This window comes from Staurois parvus, unplaced genomic scaffold (assembly GCF_062004578.1).
Source record: "Staurois parvus isolate SC_StPar_1 unplaced genomic scaffold, SC_StPar_1.0 ptg000701l, whole genome shotgun sequence".
NCBI classification, from domain to species: Eukaryota; Metazoa; Chordata; class Amphibia; order Anura; family Ranidae; genus Staurois; species Staurois parvus.
This window is the reverse complement of record NW_028318497.1, coordinates 2436908-2456266: the sequence shown is the minus strand read 5'-3', so window position 1 is coordinate 2456266 and position 19359 is coordinate 2436908. Positions and strand designations below refer to the sequence as shown.

General features: G+C 42.7%; 1 protein-coding gene across 1 annotated transcript in view; it reads left to right on the top strand.

The window, feature by feature from the left end:
* The window catches only part of DDX46 (DEAD-box helicase 46), a gene marked incomplete at its 5' end in the record, with an annotated part of 198723 nt that overhangs the window by 166597 nt on the left and 12767 nt on the right, over positions 1-19359 (top strand). The window contains 3 exons of the mRNA XM_089653132.1: positions 7219-7368; positions 10025-10258; positions 12197-12415. Coding sequence (XP_089509258.1) covers positions 7219-7368; positions 10025-10258; positions 12197-12415 — 603 coding nt within the window. The remainder of the gene's footprint in view (positions 1-7218; positions 7369-10024; positions 10259-12196; positions 12416-19359) is intronic.

Genomic DNA, 19359 nt, shown 5'->3' with positions numbered 1-19359 from the left:
TGTCCGTCGCAGTCCCGCCATAATTCGTTGATCGCCGCCATAAGTCGCTGATCGCCGCCATTATTAGTATAAAAAAAACCCGAAAAATCCCAGTATCTTTCCCGCCATTTGTAAATGCTATAACTTTCACTTAAACCAATTAATTTAAACGTATTGGGTTTTTTTTTTTTTAGCAGACATGTCGCAGAATGCATTTTAACAGAAATTTATGACTAAATTTGATTTTTAAATTTTTTTTTACTGGACATGTTTTATAGCAAAAAATTGTTTTTTTTTCCTCAAAATTGTCAGCCTTTTTTTTTTTTTTTTATAGCGCAAAAAATAAAAACTGCACAGGTGATCAAATACCACCAAAAGAAAGCTCAATTTGTGGGAAAAAAAAGGATGTAAATTTCATTTATGTACCGTATTGCATGACCGCGCAATTGTCCATTAAACTAGCGCAGCGCTGTATAGCAAAAAAATGGCATAAATTGCAGTATCTATACCATAGTTTGTAGACACTATAACGTTCACACAAAGCAATCAATATACACTTATTGGGATTTTTTTTTACCAAAAACATGTAGCAGAATTTTGGCCTAAATTTATAACCAACTTTGAGTTTACTATATATTTTTTTATAGCTGAAAGTAAAAAATATTGTTTTTCTTCAAAATTTTGGGCTTTTTTTTGTTTATAGTGTGAAAAATAAAAGCGCACAGGTGATCAAATACCACCGAAAGAAAGCTCTTTGTGTGAAAAAAAGGACGTAAATTTCGTTTGGGTGCAGCATTGCATGACCGCGCAATTATCAGTTGAATTAGTGCAGCGCCGAGTAGCAAAAAGAGGCCTGGTCATTAGGGGGGGTAAATCCTCTGGAGGACAAGTGGTTAAAATACCTTCCACATTTACCCAACGTTTCCCTTGTGAATTATGTGCCCAATCTACAGTTCGTGTTAGTATCACCGAGTAATAGTATTTCCTAAAGTTAGGCAGGATTAACCCCCCTTTCCCTTTTTTTTATTACAAAATACCTCATATTTAATTCTTGGCTTCTTATTTGCCCATATAAATCTAAGTAATTTTTTTAAAAAGCATGACTCCCACAGGCAGTGGTATGATGGGACTTGTAGTTCTGCAACAGCTGGAGGGCCATGACTTTGACACCCCTGCTCTAGCGTGTCTTATAAATCCCCAGTCTACCCTATAAAAAGCTTTTTACAAGAGTATTGTTGGCAGCTTCTCTCTCTTTGCTTTTTGTAGGAGAAGCAGTGATCTCAGACCATTGTCCCTCCCTTCTCTGCCAGGAATGAATCCCACCTGATCCAGGTGCATCCACTCCGGCCTCAGTTCTTTCAACCTAGTTGCTAATTCTTAAGCATATAATTTTGTGTCTATATTAAGTACTGATATAGGTCTATAGCTGGCACATTAAGCCCCATATTTCCCCTCTTTAAGCATATTTACGTATGCTTGCAATGATTCTTCTCTCATTCCCAGCCCCTCACCAACTCATTCATATATGTACATATTCTTGGAACCAATAGATATTTAAATTTCTTATAATAGCCCACCGTATATTCACCAGGTCCTGGGCTCTATTCTGTTGCCATACTCTTCAATGCCAACATAGTTTCCTCCTGGGAGGTGACTCTCTCTAGGGTCTCTAACTTTTCTAATGAGATTCTTGGTAAAGCAGCCTCCTTTTAAATATTTCTGCCTTTTTCCCTTCCTTTCGTCCTCTGTTTCTTTCTGGTTCCCAAACGTTACTTAATACAACCTGCTATAATATTTTTGAAACGTATTAGTGATATCAGTGGTGGAGATATTTCTCCTTTTTCATCTTTAATTTTTTTCTATATAGTTCTTTGATTTCTTTTCTTTCAATCTTTTCATTAGGTATTTCCCCTGGTCGGTTCCCCCACTAATATAGTTCCAATTCCATAAGATCTTTTAATTCTTCTCTTGTCAGAGTTATCTTCTGGTGTATATCAAAGTCCAACTTCTTTTTGTGTAACTGTTCTAAATTATACTACTCCTCCGTCACAAGCCTTATTCCCCCCCCCCCCATCTTTTTTTCCCTGCCCCCATCGAGATCAGGGTTCTCCTGATACTGTATATTTAATCTCCACATAGTTATTTTGTTCCACTCCCCTCCTACACGTAGTCTCACTGTGACAGAAGCATTATCTGACACAGACATAACCTCTGTTAGATTTAACCAATGACACCAATTGTCTGTGTTCAATCATTATATAATCCAGTCGTGAATACAATCTATGTGCAGGAGAGAAGAAGGTATAATCTCTTTCTCCTGGATGTTTCATTCTCCACGTATCAATCAATTGACATTGATGTAACATCTTTTTCAACCGTTTTAAATTTCTACCACTCTCTCTCTGCGTACTTGATGACATATCCATCCATGGATCCAAACAGAAATTAAAGTCTCCTGCCACTATCAGACTACCCCTTTTGAAATCGTTAAGTTTTCTTAACACACGCTCAAGAAATACTACTGGGTTTTATTCGGACAATAAATGTTAACTAATGTGCAGTCAACTCCTTGTAATTTTCCTCTCAGGAATAGACACCGACCTTCTAGATCCACCAGTCTCTCTTCCAGAGTGAAGTTTACATGTTTTGAGAACCCAATCGCTACCCCTTTGGCCCTTTTTATTGAAGAATTCGCATAATACCAGGTTGGATAGTACCTCGAATATAACTTAACATTTGTATCTTGTGATACATATGTCTCTTGTAAAAACACTACATCTATAGAGTATTGATGGATTTCCCGAAGTATCTTGTGTCTTTTGGTCAGAGTTTAATCCTTTCACGTTATATGTTATAAAATTGATCAAACTAATTTCTAAAAATGTGTCACTTCTCCTCTGAATTTCCATTCTAAGGGAAATAAACATACAGTTAAGGACATGGTCATTTTCCCCCCCTTCCCCCCAATCCAGCCACCCCCCCCCCCCCCCCCCCAATCCAGCCACCCTCCCCCCCCCCCCCCAATCCAGCCACCCTCCCCCCCAATCCAGCCACCCTCCCCCCCCAATCCAGCCACCCTCCCCCACAATCCACCTATCCTCCCCCAATCCAGCCACCCTCCCCCACTCCTCCCACCCTCCCTTTTTCTTTCCTCTAGTATTTAAAAAAAAAAAAAAAAACCCTGGCCTAAATATTGCCCTGGAATTTGTTGTGGATCATTCCCACTAACGATTCCTATATTAGGGTGAGACTCAGAACACATACGCCTACTCTGCCCCCTCTCTGGCAACATAGGGGATCTAGAGTTTGGTAGCATGTTTGGCCTCCAGACATCCCGCCATTTCCTACTTCTCTTAACCATAGTTCCTACTGCCTATCCAGCCCTCCTACTTTATCAGGCGAGGGAATCGTAACATCGGTGTGGGGAGCGAGGGGGGGAAAACACTGGCGCCAAGGAGAGGTTGGAGAATTCCCCCCCTCTCCCTTCCACCGCCCCCTTATTTTTGGGACTTCCTATCTCAGTCACCTGGGCACTCCCAGTGTCCCCCTCTCCTCGGATACTGCCGCTTCCTGCTCCCGCTCTGCTGGGATCCTGGGACTCCAATGCACTCCACCGTCCTTCGCCAGCTGGCCGTCCCCGTCAGGGGCTCAACTCTGACCGAGTCTCACGAGGACCGCCGGTCACAGAAGCACCACGGCCACCAATCCCCTCCCTTGCCGGGACCTCAGGTAAAAATCAATGAAAATAAGTGAGCGCTTTAAAGGACGAGCAGCTGAAACACATAGGACAACCAAAAAGTTCCTCACATAAATGTAAATAAAAGTGCAGCGCTAGAAAAATAACAAAAAATCAAAAATCAACGCACATAAAGTCAATAAAAATAAGTCCACAAAAAAGGGGGGGGAGGGGGGGGGAGGGAGGGGAAAGGCCCTAGGCCAAAAAATGTCTCAAAAAAGGACGACTTCAAATGCCCATACACACTGATCAGAGGTGTATGCACTGTGGTAGAGATGGAGTTGAAGATGTAGTCAGGGAACAGAGGTAGATGTAATCCCCTGGATCAGTGAAGATCCCCAGATCAAGGAAGCACACGTTCCACAAGACAGCAAGGAAGCAGTCACAGCTCCACCAAAGAATACCATCACTCCTTCACTTCATATCAGCGGCATCTAGGAGGAGATACTCCTTAACCATGCGATCCCTAAGGGCCACAATGCTTTAAGTAATAATGCTCCACCAGACTGGGGATTCCTGTTATAATACTCCTGTAGTACCGGTCAGTCTCCTCTGCCAGGTCACTTATGCCCTCAGATGGTGATACCCCCAGGATTATCACAAGGCCATAGAGAGGTAGACAAAGAGAGCCTCCATAGTGAAATACTGTTTATTCCATATAGCAGAGGAAAACAAGCCAACAGAGAACACTCACAGTACTGCAAATCTCATACAGCAGGTCTCCCATGTGCTGTGGGTGTACTGCAAGGTGCTGGGTGTCCACAGATGTCGTCTGCTGGATGTGCGTAACCTGACGTACGTCACCGCACTCTACATCACATAGCTACATAGTTACAGTACATAGTTCATCTGGCTTTTCTTGTAGGTATAGTCCATACACACAGCTCTCTCAGAACACCTCTCTGAGTCCCAGGCCACGAGGGACCTCAGGTAAGCTTTGGGTAGGTCAGGGTCTAGGCATCTCCCATCAATGGCAGGCGTTTGGAGCTCCTACTACTTACAGTGCCATGTTCAGGCCCCTCCCCCTACTGCCTGCAGGCCACTTCCTTGGTATTACAAGTGGCGATTTCCTATAACGCCGGACCAACTAGCAAGCTTAACCTGCAGTCTCCAACCTCAGAACAGTGTAAACAGTACACAACGCTCCTCCCCAGCAGCCGTTCTTCTGGTTGATAGTGAGCCCTTCGGGGGAACCACACCCTCTGCTGTGAAAACTTGGGTGTTTTTTGTGTCCCTTTTTCTGGTGGGCTGTCCTAGGCAGCACCTGGTCCCCATGGATTCTCAGGAGCAAGCTTCCCCTCCTGGAGGTGGCAGGTCCTCTGTCCTATTAGAGACACTGTATGTGGTCCTTGAGACCCTCTCTCAGGTGGAGGTGGTGTTTGGGTGCTTCCTGAATAGGCCAAACTGTTACGACAAGGTCTGAGTAAAGGACAGGTGTCCCCGTTGTATGTGGCACTAGAGGACCAGCTGGTCCAGGGCTTAAAGTACGTGTATGACGCATCTTTGGATGCAGCCCTGCTACTCCAAGGTCTCCATCTCAGTGGTAGTGCTTTGGCGAATACTTTGGGTTAAGTTTTGGTCTGCTAGCCAGATGTCTAAATGGCGCTGGCAGACTTACCCTTCCAAGGTGAACATCTTTTTGATAGTTCCTCGGATGATATAAAGAACCTACCGGTGGCTAGAGTACTTTTCTTCCACAGCCCAAGAAGGGGAAGGAACCATGCTGTAAGCCGGTCTTTCCGTCTCTGCACACAAGAGGCTTTTTCATTCCCCTTGCTCCTCGGACACGGGCTCAAATCCCTTCAAGGCCCCTCGCAGGTGGTGCTAAGGGCTCCTGGCCTCACAAGGCCCCACCATGAGGACTCACTGGTTCGCAGGCCCTTGGACATCCCTCATCTCTTAACAACTGGGTTCACAAAATGATTGTTTCCAACTACAAAATAGAATTTCAGTCTTGTCCACCAGAGAAATTCTTTGTCCAGTTTTTACATCCCCCAGTCTTGCCTGCGGGCTCTGTACAGGGTGGTGCAGGATTTGCTACTCCAAGGGAGTGATTGCCCCGGTCTCAGAGCCAGAGCAGTTTTGAAGGTTTTACTTCAACCTGTTAACAGTTCTGAAAAAGTACAGAGTTCTCCCAGATTCGGTGTTCCATGAGATTTACATATGCTGGTCTGCCTCAGACAGGGATCTGCTGGTGGCCCGCCTCAACAGGAAGGTGCTGTGGTTTGCGACAAGAGTGAGGGATCCACTGGTGGATGCAATGGAAACTCTAGTGGCACCGTATGGTCAGTTCCTTCCTTTCGAGTATCTTCCTTGTCTGCTGCGCAGGATAGAGGCTGAAGGGATTCCAGTCATTCTGGTGGCTCCAGATTAGCCTTGTCGACCCTGGAATTCCAGCTAGGGCTGCCCATAGGTGGTGGTGTGTATTTTTCTGCCTAGTGTCCTACTCCTGTAAGTGGCGCTGCAAAATCTTATGTTCAAGAATCAGAGATGTGTCAATCAGTGCACTCCGAGAAAAGGCTTTTCCCGTAACAAAAACAATACAGTACTGTCCGTGATATTTTATTTGCATTAACATACAATCTCTAATGTTAGTGCAAACAAAAAAAAGTATCTCAGACAGTACTTAATTGTTTCCGTCGCAAGTGCAGTAATACGGCTACAATCCCCTCAATTGGTAACAAAAAAAACTCATTTTCTTGGAGTCCATTAAATGACACTGGTCCCACACCTGTGTGTTTGATTATGCTCTTGGTATTGCTTACTACAAACTGAGGCATGTAGGTAGAAAAGGGATTATTCTTGGCTATCCTAGAGATTTGTTTGCCAACAGCTTATCCTTCTTTAGATGGCAGTATATCCCAACAGTTTAATTGAAATTGCAGGTATGTATATAGACCAGTGTAACTAGGCATATTCCATACCTGAACCATGTACCTGGAAGCTTGGAATCCGTAGACACTGCTATGCCAGTGATCCCCACTGATTCAGAGTTTGTTGAGTGGCTGGCCTGCTGCATTTTCAGCACAGGAGGCTTGATCAATTTAACTATGGATTTTTTTTGCAAGTTATACAAGTTAACTTGACAAAGGGCTTGTGTTTTATATTTAGAAGGTGCTGTGTATATTTCAATTAAATGTGGAATAATGATTTACTAAAATTGTAGGTTTATTGTAAAACGTACAAAAGTATGTTTTTGGGTTGTTTTTTTTGGGGGGGGGGGGGTTTATTCTCTGATCTTGTTTTTTCCAAAAATATGATTTGATGGTTCTTTTGCTGGATTTTAAAGTTTATACTAACTTTTTTGGTTTATGTAAAAATATGAGAATAGTTTAAACCAGCTAAGATTGCAATACAGCAGAAACCACAACATAGAATGGTTTAACACGCCCCTTATCGGTTTCAAATAAATTAATGTGTTAAAAGTGAACTTTGCTGTAATGTATGTTCCTATTCCTATAAATGTATGTGTTACAAACATGTCACTTTTCATGTCCTACTAGGAAGGTAAAGTTATCAAAAAGTCTAGTGGGTTCTCTGGTAAAGGTTTTAAATTTGATGAAACCGAGCAAGCTTTGGCCAATGAGAGGAAGAAACTGCAAAAGGCTGCACTTGGCCTTCAGGATTCAGATGATGAAGACACAGCTCTTGACGTAAGTAAACTCCACTGACCTTCCAAGGTTTTTCTTAAATTATATACATCATTAAGGTTCCTATAAAAATTTAAACCTGAAAAGGGAACACTAAATGTGTAAACCCAAGTTGACCTACTGTATATGCACACTGTTTTCCTTGCCTAATTTTTCCAGTTTTCTGGGCCTTTTGGTATTATGTGCATTCGCTCAGCAACTGGTGTTATCTGAACATCCCCTATTTAATATTTCAGTAAACATGAATAAAAGTAAATTTAATTCACTAGAATTAAAGGTTGGTCTATAGTAAAGCCAGGGACAGTAATCCAAGATGGTAGTTTGATTGCACGCACCGTAAACTGCCAAAACATACCTGTTTGTTCATATTCTGGATCCCCAGATTGTTAATACGCAAGGACTTTTTGTATGGGTAAATGAGTTGCGTATGGTAATGCTTGGACCAAGCCAACAATCGATGTCTTTTGAAAGTCTTGGTATTTTGCAGAGCTGTGATGACAGCAGTCTGCAGAGCTGAACTGTTATCATCTATGCTGTGGTAGGTTCTATGTTAGTTACTCATCAATAGCCCTGCTAATTCTACTCAGTACTGCCCAGCCTGTGTAATCTTTGCAAGTAAAAAAAATTAGCGGTCACTTAAGGATTTTGGATATGAGGAAGCGATGAAGAACCCCACCATACCATTTTCTTAGAACTAAGGTAGCTAACCTTGAACTTAAGTTTTCAGTAACTATGGAATTAAACAGTACTTGGGCTAAAGTATTAGTAGTCACTACTTGGGGTAAAGTATTTGTGAACACTACTGAACGTTTGCAATGGTTACAGTGTTTAAGAAACTATTAATACATAAAATTAAATGCACGATTTGATCATTTAGGGCAAAGAACCAGGTTGCTTTTCTTCCCAGGAGAAAATATCAACCTTTATTTAAAGCCTCTGCTACTTTGTTTCACCACCAGGAATGAAGAAGAAAATACCTGGTACTTCTGTGTTTGGAGGATCATGTGGTTTACTCCTTCCTCCCATATGGCAGCACTGGTGCCCAAACATTGTCCCAAATTGTGTGGAAAGGGTCCTCAACCCTTTGTAAGCTATATTTTGTAATGACCCTAAAGTGACCCTGTTGCCTTGCCCTGCATAGGCAAAGCAAAGGTTCACTATAAGACTAGTACGTTTTCTTTAATTTCAGGCTTAATGTACTAGTTAGGTCCTGGTTCTCAAAACCTTGTGCCTGAAACTTTGTGAAATGTTTGAGGTGATCAAATGCAAATACCTGCGCAAACCATCAAAAGCTATCTGCAGCACCCTATCGCCTATTAATCCTACAACAAATCTGAACACTTTACTAGGGAAAAAAAAAAAAAGTAGGGAAAATGTTTAAGTTTTTATTGCGATCTCTGGCTCTAGTTAAAATACTTTACATCACTTTCTGTCAAGGTGAAATAGCTACAGGCATAGAATGTAAAGGGAAATATGTGACAAGGACACAGCAATAAAAAGCTGTCTCTTTATAGGAAAGTGTCTCTCATGTCCTGTTTGGGTAATAATAGTGGCAGGAAATGAGGAGTCTCCCTGACACAGATATTCTAATCTGCATTCTGTCCAAAACCTGCAAAAAAAAAAAATAAAAACTTTGCATGAGCTCAATTTTAAACTAAATCTGTTTGGAAAGAAATTGTGTATGTAGACATTGCGGATTATCTGAAAATGCTAGTTGCATGGCTGTTATGCTGGTATATTGGCTTCAATATTTTGAGCTACTGATCCAGTAAAAATTAGCAAATCAAGAGGGAGGCCAAAATTCATCTGCATACTTGTTCATGGTTTGTGACTCAAAGTATTGAAGCAAAAGGCCCATAATGATTGCAAAGCAACTACCACTTTCAGAGGTCAGCAGTGGGTGCTTTCTTATTTCTATTGTGATGGAAATGACTGAGACAGGACAAAGCATAGGAAATTGTTGAAACACAAATATAACAAACTGGGTGTGTTTACAGAGTGGATTCCTTTAAAACCTGATCATGGTGGCATGATGAAAAGCAGTTCATGCCTTTTTTTTATTTCAATCATTACTGGATTGTCTCTGAAGCTAGAGATAATTTTACAAGCATTTCAGACAGTTAAGCTTATTTGCGTAGTAATACTTTGCAACTTGCTAGAAATCTTCTTGAGTGTAGTCCATCGTTTAGTCTACCACATTGAATAGTGTACTGTGTTAGCCCCTGTAAGTATCTGGTGAGGATCATAGTGAGGCCCGGTAATGCTCAATAGGCTTCCATGAAGGTCAACAGGTATCTCCAGGCAAAATGTTCTCAGGGAGAAACCTGCCTGTCAATTTCTAGCCTAAAGCTTGGACATCTGAGCCTGCCAGTGCTTCCAAAAATGTAGAAAATGCCTCACATGTCTTTGCTTCTGGCTATAAACCATTTACACTACAGACATTTCTCATGTTAGATTTTTGGGGACCATAATCCCCACATATCTGAGAAATCTTGTTTAGTATGTCAGCTAATGCAAACCATTTATGCTGTGCTCTCAAGATTGAATGGTATTTCCATTGCCGATTACCTTTGTTTCTTGGCAACCCATCTGGGCGCCCTTATTTTCACAAAAACAAAATGTCATTACTAAAGGATTTTTTGTTCCTGTTGAATTTCAGATTGATGAGCAGATCGAGACAATGTTCAATTCTAAGAAGAGAGTAAAAGACATGGCAGGGCCAGGTGTACCAGGAGGAGCAGTTGGTGCTGCAGGTACCACAGCTGGTCCTGGAGGATCTTCTGCTTCGGCTAATGCTGGTGCCCCTACTGCTGGAAATGCAGAGAAGTTGGAGATTGCAAAACGCTTGGCAAAAAAGCTTAGCGTTAACAAAAACCTTGGAGCAGAAGCACAGGTTTGTCTCATATGGAGGGCGAAATGTAAATCTTAAAGATCTATGAGTGTGTGTTCCTTTTTTTTAATCTTTGTTTGGTTTTCTTTTTGTGTTAAATGCGGTTTGTCAGAGGTAAACATTAGCTGCAAGAGCCAATTAGTCCAGTCTGGTTAATGTTTCAAACAGCGGGAGGCTATAAGCTTCCATTGACATATATACAGGGCTTGACAAATTTGCTTTGAATCTAGGAGCCAGCTAAAAAAGTTAGGAGCCAGTTTTTTTTTTTAATGGCACCTGGACCTGTGTTTTGTGGTCACAGCAATCCTAAAACGCCCAGGTGTGAATAGAACCTTCCCGGTTCTCACGTTTTGAAACTCTCAGATTTGCATTACAGGCTGGATATTTTGTGTTCATATTGAGATGGTTCACATAGATGCTATCCACACGCATTGTGTTTTGAGTGCCATTATGAAAAGGGTCCTGTTCCAGTTTGTGGCGGTGCATTCCAGACTCGCAAGTGATAGAGTAGAGTGGCACGCAGAGATAAGTGTTCACATAGGAATTCTATTGACAGGAGTTTTCGCATGGACGTCTATGGGAGGCGTTTTCCCATTGAAGACTGTGGAAGGCGTTTTCCCATTGAAGACTGTGGGAGGTGTTTTCCCATTGAAGACTGTGGGAGGTGTTTTCCCATTGAAGACTGTGGGAGGTGTTTTCCCATTAAAGACTGTGGGAGGTGTTTTCCCATTGAAGACTGTGGGAGGCGTTTTCCCATTGAAGACTGTGGGAGGCGTTTTCCCATTGAAGACTGTGGGAGGCGTTTTCCCATTGAAGACTGTGGGAGGCGTTTTCCCATTGAAGACTGTGGGAGGCGGTTTCCCATTGAAGACTGTGGGAGGCGTTTTCCCATTGAAGTCTGTGGGAGGCGTTTTCCCATTGAAGTCTGTGGGGGGGGGGGGGGGGGCGTTTTCCCATTGAAGACTGTGGGAGGCGTTTTCCCATTGAAGACTGTGGGAGGCGTTTTCCCATTGAAGACTGTGGGAGGCGTTTTCCCATTGAAGACTGTGGGAGGCGTTTTCCCATTGAAGTCTGTGGGGGGGGGGGGGGGGCGTTTTCCCATTCAAGTCTGTGGGGGGGCGTTTTCCCATTCAAGTCTGTGGGGGGGGGCGTTTTCCCATTCAAGTCTGTGGGGGGGCGTTTTCCCATTCAAGTCTGTGGGGGGGCGTTTTCCCATTGAGGTCTGTGGGGGGCTTTTTTCCATTGATGTCTGTGGGAGGCGTTACATAATAGGTTTATAGTTATAGTGTGGCTGAAAAAAGACAAACGTCCATCCAGTTCAACCATTAAAGAAAAAAAAAAGTTTTAATCCTATACCCACAGTTGATCTAGAGGAAGGCAAAAAAACCCAGCAAAGCATGATGCAATTTGCTCCTGCAAGGAAAAAAAATCCTCCTTGATCCCCTGAGAGGCAATCTGATATTCCCTGGATCAGCTTTACCTATAAATGTTAGTATCCAGTTCTATTCTTTATATCTAGAAAGAATCCAGGCCTTTTGTGGGAGGCGTTTTCCCATAGAAGTCTGTGGGAGGCAATGTGTGTGAACCCTGGCACAAGGATACAATTTCTAGTCTCCCGTGGGACCTGGCACTCGGGATTTGTCAACACCTGTGCGTGTACATATATCTTATATTTTATATATATATATATATATATATATATATATATATATATATATATATATATATATATATATATATATATATATATAATATTTTTTTTTTTTTTTTTTTATGCCTTGACTGCATGATTTCTGGATTTTGTCCAGCCCTGATTAAGGGCATGGAGATTCAAGAAACCACTTTCAAGTATTTTTCTTTTTTTGCCAGTTAGGATGTTCATATTCTATCTTTTGTTATATCTGTCATTCTCATTTTAACTCTGTCTTTCTGTTGCCTCAGGATGTAATGCAACAGGCCACCAATGCTATTCTCAGGGGAGGAACTATTATGGCCCCAATTGTTTCTGCAAAAACTATTGCAGAACAGCTGGCTGAGAAGATCAATGCAAAACTTAACTATGTCCCAGTTGACAAACTAGAGGAGGAGAAGCAGGAAGCTGGTGCTAATGAATCCTTCAAACGATATGAAGAGGAATTGGAGATTAATGATTTCCCTCAGGTAAAAGCATCAAACAGCTGTATTTCGAGCAACCTCTCTCCCTCACTGACTGCTATATTTACAAACAGTTATTCAGTTGCAAGGTACCTTTAATGTGGGTATTTTTTTGGCTGTCAAAGAACAAGGTATTTAATAACCCGAACTTGCGTTATTTGAAGCATAATTAAACCTCCGAATGGCCCCGGGCAGCTTTATGACATAATGTACTAGTATGCACTTGCAGGCTGCAAGGATGTCACTCCACATGCAACCGGGAGTCACATCATCATGGCACAGCATTGGCTCTGACAAGCAGGGTGAAGCAGTTATGACAGAAGAAATCTTACTTGTCAGTGGTTTTTCTTTTCCCTTTTTTGAGTTTAATTCCACTGTTTACATTTTAACTGTTAGTTTAACTATAGTGGCTTCTAACACTGTGATGGAGTTTTTTTTTTTTTTTTTAAGTCCTCATTTGCACCCTGTCACCCTCCTAGTTTAACTGCACCCTATGGTACATTTTCCTAAGTTTGCTTGGGTTCCTAACCCCCTGGGATCTCCGATTCCTACTGGTAGAAGCCTATGCTTGGGAAAGGTATCCCACTAAAATGCTCATTTCACCTTGCAAAGGATTAATTTTCTTCCACAGATAATCGTGCATTCCCCTGAGAGACCACTTGAACTACAATCTCAACAGGGATCAATACCTACTGATTCCATTCCTAGTAAGGGCCTGACTCTTCAGTGCCCTTCAATAGTTCTGGATCCTGCTTAAAGTACTAGCCATATGTTGACCTTAGTACCTTTGGCACATTTTGGAAGGTTCAGGTATTCTTCCTTGAAGAGATTCACTTTCCTGGATTCTCACAGGTCCAAGCAGTGCTGAAGGTCCTTTTATCTACAATCCTCATCTGGGTGCTAGAATAATAATGCTGGTAGCCTCAGGTCGCTGTTGAGTGGGTCTGTTCAGCTCAAGTCCTCACTAAAAAATTCCACTCCATGTAGACCTCTGTCCCCTTTCAGGGCTTGTGAAGATGTGGGGGAATATACAGAGGCGTAGCTTGAAGCTTGTGGGCCCCAATGCAAAAGTGGAACCCCGACTACTGCCCTCCGGCTGCCACTTCCACCACATGCAAAGATACTTCAAGTGGCTAAAGAGTTATTTCAGAGCTTTAATACATATTGAGAGGGAAATTCAAAAGACTTTGGAGAAACTTTCCAAATTTTGACATACCTTTCCATTCTTTTGAATACCTCTACACAAGTATTGGAGAGACCACTTGTCTTAGGATAGACCCCATCAGCCCACCCTCTCAGTATAGACCTCCCTCAGTACAGACCCCACCCCTCTTTCGCTAAGTAAAACCCTCCTTCCTCAGTATAGACTCCCCTGCCAGTCCATATTCTCAGTTTAGACGTCCTCAATACAGGCCTCCTCTTAATATAGACTCCACTCCCTTCCAGCCCACAGTCCTCAGCATAGAACTGTAAATGATAAAAGCGAGCGCTAAGTTATAAGAGCAGCTATTGCACTAAGGTAAAAACCAAAAACTCCCTTGGGTATAGAATGTATAAAGAAAGTGCAGCGCTAAAATTATTATTAAGACAAATATGCGTATAAATATGTTTGTAAACCTTAAAATGTCCACTTATGAGAATAAAAATAAATGATAAAATTAATAAATGTTCATAAATTCTTCAGCAAAAAACGCACTGTAATTATACCTGCGTTTGTCATAAAATATTGAAAAATATATCATTTTAGGGTTTACAAATATATTATGCATATTTGTCTTAATAATAATTTTAGCGCTGCACTTTCTGAACTGCGGTTGTTGCTCTCCACTCAACCTGCCCCGTCACACTGTGTCACTGGGGAAAAGTAAGCTCAGAGGGCCCGGGTTGGCTAGGGGGCCCTGCGTTGCATCCCATGAGTGTACACCGACAGAAAGCATCATGGGAATTGTAGTCCATTCCTTGCCACAGCATCCCATTCTGCAGAAAAAGTCTACAACCTCCAACTGGCCCAGGCCTTGTGAGTTTAATTTCCTTCTCCTGAGTGACACTGTGACAGGGAATAATGTGACAGAGGGACCAAGTATTCCCAAATGCTATTCACTGGTTCTTGGCAGGGTGGTTAACACCCCTCACCCTGGGAAGACCCATGTAATTTATGTATCCTCTTATCTGGCCCTTGACCTGCCCTCCACTGGACATCACCTGGGTGCTGCAGGGTCTTAGCCTCTGGAAAGGTTTGGGATCACTGCTAAAGGCTGAGTGATCTTCAACCTATGCTGGACTTTGCTGGGTGTCATCCATGACTACACTATGGCTACGTTCACACTAGCCTTGTTTGCAAGCGGCAGACAGGCGTTTGGGAAGCGTTTTTACCGCTTCCCAAACGCCTGGGAAAATTCTGCACATTGCAGCACATGGTGCTGTTCACACGGGAGCGTTAGCGTCGCGGCAAAACGGACGCCTCTGCTCGAGTCAGGAGGAGTTGAAGCCTCCTATTCAAGTCTATGGTGCCGCTCCGCAAATGCCCAGCCGGCGTTTGCAGTGCGGTTGCGGGGTGTTTGCGGAGCGGCAACACCATTCAAGCTTCATTATAGGCGTTTGTGGGGCGTTTTTAACGCTTTGCAAACGCCTAGCAACCCCCGCTAAACTGCGCATGCGGTGTTTGCGGAGCTCTGCAAACGCCAGACCAACGATTGTCAAACGCTATAGGGGCGTTTGACAAGAGTTGGAAAAGCAGTCAAGTGTGAACGAGCCCTATATCTCATAGATACAGCTGGGATCCTCACAAAGGATTGGTCCCTACATTGAGTGAGGATTTAGCACTCGAGTCTGGAGACCTTTATGAGAACTGATCAAGTTGCAGTCCCCATTCATTCTTTTCTCTCTTTATCTCTACCTGCAATTAGACAAATGCTTGTGGTATTAGAACTAGGATTCATACCCCTTTGCTCCTCTGCTCTTCTCAGGGGTAGCTTTCTGCTGTTGAACAGCTGGTCTTCCTTTTAGACATGCAAATTGTGCCCAATCATCTTCTTCCTGAATTGAATAGTTAGGAATGCTAGATTTCTGCTACTGAACACCTGGTCTTCCTTTTGTCATGGTATGCAAAATCAAACTTCTAGGGTTCAGCTTTACATGGGACATGGCCCAGTAGGAGTTTTTCTTGTTGACCTCCTCAGTTTTTGGTCTAGTTCTCTCCCATTTAGGCATCAAATCTTTCTACCTGTTTTTGGTAGATGGTCAGTCGGGAGGCCCATTGTTCCTTCAGGAAGCAGTGTCCCCTTAGCGATTTCTCTGTCTGGTGCACCAAGTTGATCCAAGTGCCCTCCCCTTGATTGTGGCAATTCTTCTGTTTTTTGTCTCGGCTCTTTTCTGTTTTTTTTTTTTGCCTTGATTCAGCTGTTGATTCCTTCAAATACTATGTTATGAACAGTCTCCACATCTGTTGGTCCTCTCAGTGGCTGTTACTTGCGTGCAGTTGAACTGCTTTTGGACATTCCAAAAGTTAAAAATAAAATTCTGTGTCCCTCAGTTGATGATAAAGAAAGATCTTTGTACCTACCATAAAATCTTGGTTTAATTTTACAGTACAGGATTCATGCAACTTATTCATACATTATGTGTTGTAAGTTCGTGTATTCAGGTGATTGGACACCAGCAAGCTTTTGAGGTCATGCTCTCTGGGCGCCTCCCCTATAACTCTACCCCACTCTGTGAGTCCTAATTTTTTGTTTGTCTGTAAGTGCTAGACCTCCTCTTCTTCCTGAAGAAGCCAGCTTCGCTATTTTATTTTATCCTCAGATTCTTCAATCGACCCTCACTGTCTTCTAATGCCTACACAGAGGCAGTGTATCTGGATCGATACAAATATCCAGAATAGCTCTAATCACCATTCATGAGCACAGAATCCTCTGGTCAAAGGTTTGGACAGAGAAGCTGCCTGTAAAAGGCACCTCACACATATGTATATCTTTTCAAGGAAGGTGTCTGTTTTGTGATGCACGTGATGACTTCATCAAAGAGGTCACAAACCCCTAACCTCAGGCAGCTCTAATAAATGCATAGCGTACCATTCTGCCTGGGCTTCAACTTTTAAATCTAAGTTTAGCCTTTCCTTTTGGCGCAATGCTTGGCCCACAAAGGCTACCAAGCCCTCTTCAAAGCTCTCACTGTTTGGGTCATAGACCATCCCAGACCTTTGGGTTCAAAAGGCAGTTTCAAAAGGGTACAAGATAGTCCCACTTTACCACCTCACTGCTTTCCCCTTGCATCAACCAAAATCTGTCTTTGGACAGTTAGATTTTGTAAAAGCTCTTGAACCACTTGTTGTCACAGTGAGTAATTGTACCAGTACCTGCTCAGGATAAGTTCAAGAAATTCTACTCAAATCTGTTCACTGTACCAAAGTCCAATGGAGGTATCCGTCCTATCCTTGACTTAAAATTCTTCAACAAATTCCTTCATATTACAAAATCTGGAATCCACAAGGTTAGTTATTGCCTCTCTGATACAAGGGAAACACATGGCATTCATGGACATCTAAGATGCCTATGTACATGTTCTAATTTCCCCACCTCCTCAACAATTTCTACTCTTTGCAGCGGTAGCCTAACACTTAAACTGGTTGTAAAGCTCAGATATGAAATCTGAACATAGCACATATTTCTGTGTTTACTTGCTCTCAGAGCACTAAGTGTCACTTCTCTCTGCTGTCTATTCCACTATTATCAATATGAATTAGTTCTGACACATTTTTCTGACACCAAGAGCTAAAAAGGTGACAAGGCAGGGAGTTCAAGCACACAGAATTTGACTGACAGCCCACGCTCTGTTCCTGTGATCTGTGTGAAAAGGGGGGGGGGGGGAGTTCCCTCCAGTCAGATCTCAGAGCTCTTGTACAGTGAGTAACTGCAGCTCCCTGCCCCCTGCTCTGCAAATCTTTTTCATATCTAAGTTTTACAAAAGATGTACAACAGGACAAATGACTGAAGATAAGTACAACTTGTGTAGGAGAATTTGTTTCATTTGTGTGTCACATGAGGCCAGTCACTTCACTGGGTATAGGTAAGGGTTTACAACCACTTTAAAGTTTGCCGCTTTGCTTTTCGGCCTATCATCTGTTCCCAGAGTGTTCACAAAGATCTTAGCACCCTTGGTGCCCTTTTTTGGGGCATCCAGGTGACAGGCTGTCTGGACAACCCCCTTCTAAAGAATTAATCTCCTTTCCAGCTCTCATCAAATATCCAAAAGACAATTAGGCTGCTTCAGGCCTATAGCTGGGTGATCAACTTCTGCAAATCTGCTCTCATCATGAACAGAATTTCACTATCCAGTGATTTCTGTGGCCCAAATACCAGGAATGGACAACTGGCAGGCGGATTATCTCAGCTGCCACCAATTAGACCAAGGGGAATGGTCTCTTCATCTATGTATGTTCAATCTGACATGCCAGAAATGGTGCACTCCAGATGTGGACATCCTGCCTCTGTATCCAGAACCAAGTATCCTTTAGCTCTGGCCTCAGAGCTTTACTTATCCCAGGGTCTCAGTTCAGGCTAATATATGCTATTCTGCCTTGAAAATAGAGCAAGAGAGGAAAATGGTGACTCTACTGGCATCAAACTGGTCCAGAAGAACCTGGCACATATGCATACTAAGACAAACCCTGGCCTTTTCCCAATAGGCCAGGTCTGCTACCTCAAGGCCCTCTATTTCACCCTCATTCACAGTCTCTGGCTTTAACGGCATGACTGTTGAAACCCAGGACTTAAAGAATAGAGGGATTTCTGAGTCTGTTTCCTACCTCTCTGAAAGCAAGAAAAGCTACTTCCAGGAAGATTTATTACTTAGATTGAAAAAAGTCACAAGGATATCTAATTCAAGCAAAAAAAAAAGAAAAACGAAACAAAAACGTTTGACAGGCAATGCATTATGTTGATGGGTCATGTTCAACAGGCAATACTGCCCTCCAGTTGTGATGAGGGGGATCATTTTTGTCACAACGTGCACCAGAATTTCCTGGCCACTGTGTGCATATACCCCCATACAACTTGGGGTGGGGGGGTACACAGAAAAAACGTGGCTCAGACACCTGTGTTTACCACATTACAATCGCAAGTGTAAACTAAAACTTAGGATCAGCTGCTGCTTAGTGTTTCATTGTTAGCTATTTTAAGGGCACAGTTGAGTAATGAAAATCCCCTGTGTAGCTCTAGCCCGAAAAGGACGGTTCACATGCAGTGGTGTTTAGGTGCTTTACCATTGAACTCTATATAATTTAGGTTTTCCATGAAAGCTCCTCAAAGATACTGCAACAGGATTTATTTATTTATTTTTTTGTACACTGCACCTAAAACACACAGGTGTGAATGGGCCCTAGTAGTCAAATCTTTCAGTAGCAAATAACTACCCATGTAGCTTTATCAAACTACACTATATTGCCAGAAGTATTGGGACACTCCTTCAAATCATTGGATTCAGGTGTTCCAATCCCCTCCTTGGCCACAGGCGTATAAAATCAAGCACCTAGGCATGCAGTCTGCTTCTACAAACATTTGTGAAAGAATGGGTCGCTCTCAGGAGCTCAGTGAATTCAAGTATAGTACCGTGATGGGATACCACCTGTGCAATAAGTCCATCCGTGAAATTTCCTTGCTGCTTAATATTCCACGGTCAATTGTTAGTGGTATTATAACAAAGTGAAAGCAACTGGGAAGAACAGCAACTCAGCCATGAAGTGGTAGGCCACATAAAATGATAGAGCGGGTCTGCGCATGCTGAAGCGCACATTGCGCAGAAGTCTGCACAACAGTCTGCAGAGTCAATAGCTAAAGACCTCCAAACTTTGTGTGGCCTTCAGATTAGCACAACAAGTGCGTAGAGAGCTTCATGGAATGGGTTTTCATGGCTGAGCCTCTGCATCCAAGCCTTACATCACCAAGTGCAATGCA